General features: G+C 39.9%; 1 protein-coding gene across 1 annotated transcript; it reads left to right on the top strand.

Annotated features, from left to right (window-relative positions):
- Positions 1-509: 509 nt before the first annotated feature.
- tnnc1a (troponin C type 1a (slow)) lies at positions 510-4083 on the top strand. Its single transcript, XM_086212623.1, has 6 exons — positions 510-770; positions 2001-2031; positions 2263-2409; positions 2537-2651; positions 3162-3298; positions 3500-4083. The coding sequence occupies exons 1-6, from the start codon at positions 747-749 to the stop codon at positions 3529-3531; spliced, it is 486 nt and encodes a 161-aa protein (XP_086068749.1). The 5' UTR covers positions 510-746; the 3' UTR covers positions 3532-4083.
- Positions 4084-5260: the final 1177 nt, after the last annotated feature.

Genomic DNA, 5260 nt, shown 5'->3' with positions numbered 1-5260 from the left:
TTTGAACCATGAGGCAATAGTGCTAATCACTGAACCACCAATGATTTCACCCCCCTCCCCCTCTGTTGGCTTTTATCTTCTCCAGCCAACCCAATGAAACACCTCTGGTTTCCTGTAAACCAGCCATTGTTCATGTTATGACTTACACCTGTGTCCTGACAAAAGTCAAATATCTGTGGCGAAAAGGTCTGTCCAAACATCACACACTCGCCCATACACATAGCAGTCTGTGGTCATGTTTTTATGCTTATGAACAGTGCTAACACCCCTAACACCTTCCTTTGCACGAGCTTGTGTCCTATCCTGGCCTCTTACCTCCTCTACCACCCCCATCCTTACATAGTCACACACTCCAGAGCCCTCTGTGTCTCTAGTCCAGGTCTAGAGGAATGTTGAGTGTCTCTATAGCCCCCCTCCCTGAAGATTAGCCTTCACCATGCCGACCCCCCGCCCCCCTTCCCCATTCCTTTCCAAAGTATGCCCCCTAAGAGCTGCTGCATTTTTATCTGAGCCCTGTGATTGTGACAGATTGGCCAAATGACACACATACACAGACACACATTTGTAGACACACGCTGAGGCACAAACAGAGGGGAGGTTGGTCATCCCAGGGAGGGACCAGACAGCGCCAGGCTCCATCTATAAAACCTTCCCATGATGAGGCCAGTGTCCTGCCCTGAGCTGGACAGTACCCACTTCCTCTGCGCCAGGACACCGTCAGAACAGGCAGCAGACGAGTTTCCAACATGAACGACATCTACAAGGCAGCGGTACGTCTTTTGACAGGTTTAACCAATAAAAGAGCGCTGTTAGTTTGCTGTGGTGTGTTTGCCTGTGTGTGTGTGTGTGTGTGTGTGTGTGTGTGTGTGTGTGTGTGTGTGTGTGTGTGTGTGTGTGTTCAATCTGGTATTTTAGATAATAACATTTATTGTCTTGGTGACATACTGTAGGATAAATGCTTGAAAATGTAAGATTATAAGATTGTGATTGGCTAACATATGGAATACTTTGACATTTGTGTATTCATTTGTTCTATGAAAACAATCCCCATCAGAGCTGACGTCAACATTACTTGAATGGTTGACAAATCCCTGTTGATGCAGCTCACACAGCACATCGCCTCCATCACCAACTGATGTTCAAAGTGCATCAGCACCCCATACGTCTTTAGATAGTCTCCTACATCAGCCCTATCAGTGCTGATAGGAGCCACTCAGGAGGTCACTGACAGGACAGGTCCCTGGTCCGTACTCCCGCTGCTTCATTCATGACTTCAAATGGAACAGTCCCACTTCACTTGGCTAATTTTGGCCGGTTACTCAGAGGCTTCTCTGTTTGTGGTCCTCTGGTGCCAGAGGAGGGCTTCAGGTTTAGATGAAAACCCCCACAGCTGAATTCCAGCATTATCTGTGAGCCCGAGAGCTGGGTGGCTGTATGGTCAGCCGGCTGTGCTGTCCACTCAGATCCCAAGTGAGCAGTGCAGCTGAGGCAGTAAGAACACATAGGAATGTATATTACATGTGTTTGTTTAGATGGGCTTTTTCATATTTCATCCCCTAGAGGGGTGTGTACATTTAATTCATAGTGGACGACAGATAATAACTCTTACATAAGCAGCTGTCTCCTTCTCTCATTCGTGGTAGCTTTTCCAGGATTACTGTTCTATTGTTGAGCCAGATCCACAGCTATGCTAATTTAAAACACTGTGTATTGTGTCCTTTATCTGTGGTTCCTGATCCTCCTGTCTGTTTATTTTTAACTCCTCCTCTTACTGGCTCTCAAATATGACATATGGGATGACCCAGTGCGTGAAAATATTACTTCTCTTTAAATAAAAGTGATTAAAAAAGAGATGGCCCTGGATACCCCATTTCCATAGGCAACTCTTTTGAGCTGTGGTTACCATAACTAAGTTGAACTGCAAATTTTACAACATTTTTGACGGATATAATGTAGCGCAGACAATAAAACATTCACTATTTACATTTTACTTTCTGCAGGTTGAACAGCTGACAGATGAACAGAAAAATGGTGCGTAAATTGTGCAGTATCTAATAATATATATAATATTAATATTTGATGATGACGACGATTAAAATAAACGTGACATTAAAAACAGTTTTTTAATACATCTTTTGAAAATAAAAGTATCAGCTGGAGAAAATATTTTTGTATTGCAAGATAAAGCATGGCGCATCCTTCCCAAGCTTTCACCATAAATTTGTTGCTGATGTAGATTTGTATGTGTGTGTGCTGCTGCAGAGTTCAAGGCCGCCTTTGACATCTTTGTACAAGATGCAGAAGATGGCTGCATCAGCACTAAGGAGCTGGGGAAGGTGATGAGGATGCTGGGCCAGAATCCCACACCAGAGGAGCTGCAGGAGATGATTGATGAGGTGGATGAAGATGGTAAACACTTCATCTTTAATGTAAAATGATTTGATTGTCCAGAATGTTCAGTTCATAAATTCTATTCTGATATTCAGGAAAAAAAATATATCCATGAGTATTGATTATGAAGTGTATACATGTGCAGGGAGTGGCACGGTGGATTTTGATGAGTTCCTGGTCATGATGGTGAGATGCATGAAGGATGACAGCAAAGGAAAGTCAGAAGAAGAACTAGCGGAATTGTTTCGCATGTTTGACAAGTAAGTTTTATGTTCACATCAAGTCTTATTTCACTCATGGAACTGGAAGAATATATGTCTTGAGAGCATGAACTTACACACAATCCTAACACAATAAGACAGACTTAATGACAGAATAAATCATCTGAAAATCACTACAAGCTAGTAATCAAATTGCTCTTCATAGTGCCATTCCATCAAAGAATGCTCTCTGTGTGCAATTATGTGTACTGACAAAAATGCCAAAAATCTCTGTGGAATACAGCACATCGTTCGCTCCATAATCCTTTTTGACAGCACAAACTATTCAAACACCCCCTCCATGTAAGCCAGACACCTCGTCTGAGCATCAAAGAATAAACTTGCCATACTTTTCTTTTTTTCTCGCAGTGATGGGTCATAAACACTTGTATGCCAGAAAGGGTCAATCAGATGTCACAATTAAACATACAACCTCCTCCGCTTCCATCTGTAGAGCTTGTCTCCAGTCTATTATGTGAATTAATATAGTTGACTTTTTTCATTGTGCAGGAATGCAGATGGTTACATCGACCTTGAAGAGCTGAAAATGATGCTTGAATCTACAGGAGAAGCGATCACTGAGGATGACATTGAGGAGCTGATGAAAGACGGGGACAAGAACAATGATGGCAAAATTGACTATGATGGTGAGGAGTTTGAAGTGTTACACAGGGAAAAAAAAAGTTATATAATGATTATACAAAGCAAATTGTGTTGCACTCTGTTTTACTTTAATCTATCATTCATGTAATGTTCAAATACATTCTTCTTCAGAAATACACAAAATGAAATTTGTTCTCAAAGACTTTCCTAGCAGGTTTGCTAACATAATCCCTTCTTGATTTCAGAGTTCTTGGAGTTCATGAAGGGAGTGGAGTAATCCGAGAACAAGAGAATATTATTTTTGTACTTCTGTGTAACTACACTACATCTGTGGAAAACTGGAAGCTGGATGGGACTGATCGATCATTGGAACGACTTTGCAAGATTGAGTTGAATACCGTATTGGAATGTTTCTGTTATTTCATCATCTTGCATTGTTGTAAATATAATTTGTAACTATTTTGGTGCCCATGAATTTGTGTAAATGTAACTAAATTGCTCATATTTTTTGTAGAATGCACAGCCATAGCTTGGCATTGCAATATTTTGCTTGTGTCTGACAAAATCTTATCTTATCCCTGCAGTTTACAATGATTTTTACTGAGAGGCTGAAGCAGAAAATGTTTGTGAGAACAAAGCAGAATCCAGCAAGATAAAGTACAGCAAGCTCTGTAACTACTATACGTGTTCAAGTTAGTAAACATGTTATTATGTGCACATTGTATACATTTGCGTATGCTTGAGATATCCTCAGGACTTTTATTCTCCTCTCATGTCCCTTGAAAGCCTTCATGAAAAGGCCTGTAAAGTAATAAACAAGATGCAATTGACAGGGCACTTTTCTATTTTTTTCTTGTGTTTTCTTTGCTGTGAGTGTTGTGTTTGAAGCATCGTATTTTTCGCAGTATTCACTTCAGGAATAGAGCTGAGACTCTTGGCAAACAGTCTGTTTAACTGCAGTCATTTATTTTATCCATTTGTTCTTTTACTAGTCTTAACATTATTATTTATAGAAACAGTGTCACATCACAGCATTAAAAGTTATGTGGTTTGGGATTTAACTTTTTATCTCCATACGTGTTTTACTATCTCGTTCCTGATTTGCTTTGCTAAATTGTCAATCTAAAGGCTGATATCCAACAGCAAATAAAGTGGAGGCCACAAATATTGCAATATCACAATGCATAAACTGTTGCATCAAAAGTAGCTACTTTTATGTAAAAGTGAGCTGTCAACTTTGATTCATCTGTGTCACTTGTACTCTGTAGTGGCTCTTGTCTGCGGCATGTGAACTATTCACAGGGTTGCTGTGTAAGTATCTAGTTACACAGTCTATTGAGACAAGAGCTATTTATGTCTAATCATGTTAGTGCCCATGTTAGGGGCTCTGGGTTGACCAACATCAGTCCACAATTGGATGCCTTTTTCCTTTTTAAGAAAGTTGTTCCACTACACTTCTATTGTTAATACCATTTGTGACATTCAGTTGGAAAAACACATCACAGGCAGCATTTGCGCATCAGTTTGATGGTATAATGATAATGCTTCAGTGATAACATTGAATATATAAGAAGTGACGAGTCTTTTTTCAGTTAAATAACATTTGCCAGTTTGTTATCAATTTATTATCTGTTACCAGAACATTACAAACATTGAGCAGAGCTCTGAAGTGGATTTAGAAAGAGACAGTAATTTTATATTTTTTGAGAAGTGATGAAGCATGTTATATCTTGTGGTCTGAAATAACTAAATTGAGAAGACCGCTTGTATCTCTTTTCTCCATCTGGCCACCCCAGGACTCCATAATAATGAATTAATATCAAGTGTATTAAAAGTGAACATGCTGCAGAGCAGACATGCAGTTTGTTCTTCGACCACTTGATGTCAGCATGGAAACGCAGTCTCATTTGCTTGATGGCTCAGAGCTGCAGGATGATGAGATTTAATGGCCTTAAATGTTCCAAAGAGAGATAATTGTCAAATTATAGGTCTATTAAAGCACACAG

The sequence above is a fragment of the Aulostomus chinensis genome, chromosome 9 (assembly GCF_037954235.1).
Source record: "Aulostomus chinensis isolate RoL2024-O1b breed Wild chromosome 9, RoL_Achi_v1.0, whole genome shotgun sequence".
Taxonomy (NCBI): Eukaryota; Metazoa; Chordata; class Actinopteri; order Syngnathiformes; family Aulostomidae; genus Aulostomus; species Aulostomus chinensis.
The sequence above is the reverse complement of the archived record's forward strand: the minus strand, read 5'-3'. Positions and strand labels throughout refer to the sequence as shown.

Bases quoted from the DNA above. Each gene is read 5' to 3' on its own strand.
- tnnc1a (XM_086212623.1), top strand. From the start codon at position 747: ATGAACGACATCTACAAGGCAGCG. The intron at 771-2,000 runs GTACGTCTTTTG...TACTTTCTGCAG, and splicing joins ACGACATCTACAAGGCAGCG to GTTGAACAGCTGACAGATGA. The intron at 2,652-3,161 runs GTAAGTTTTATG...TTCATTGTGCAG, and splicing joins TTGTTTCGCATGTTTGACAA to GAATGCAGATGGTTACATCG.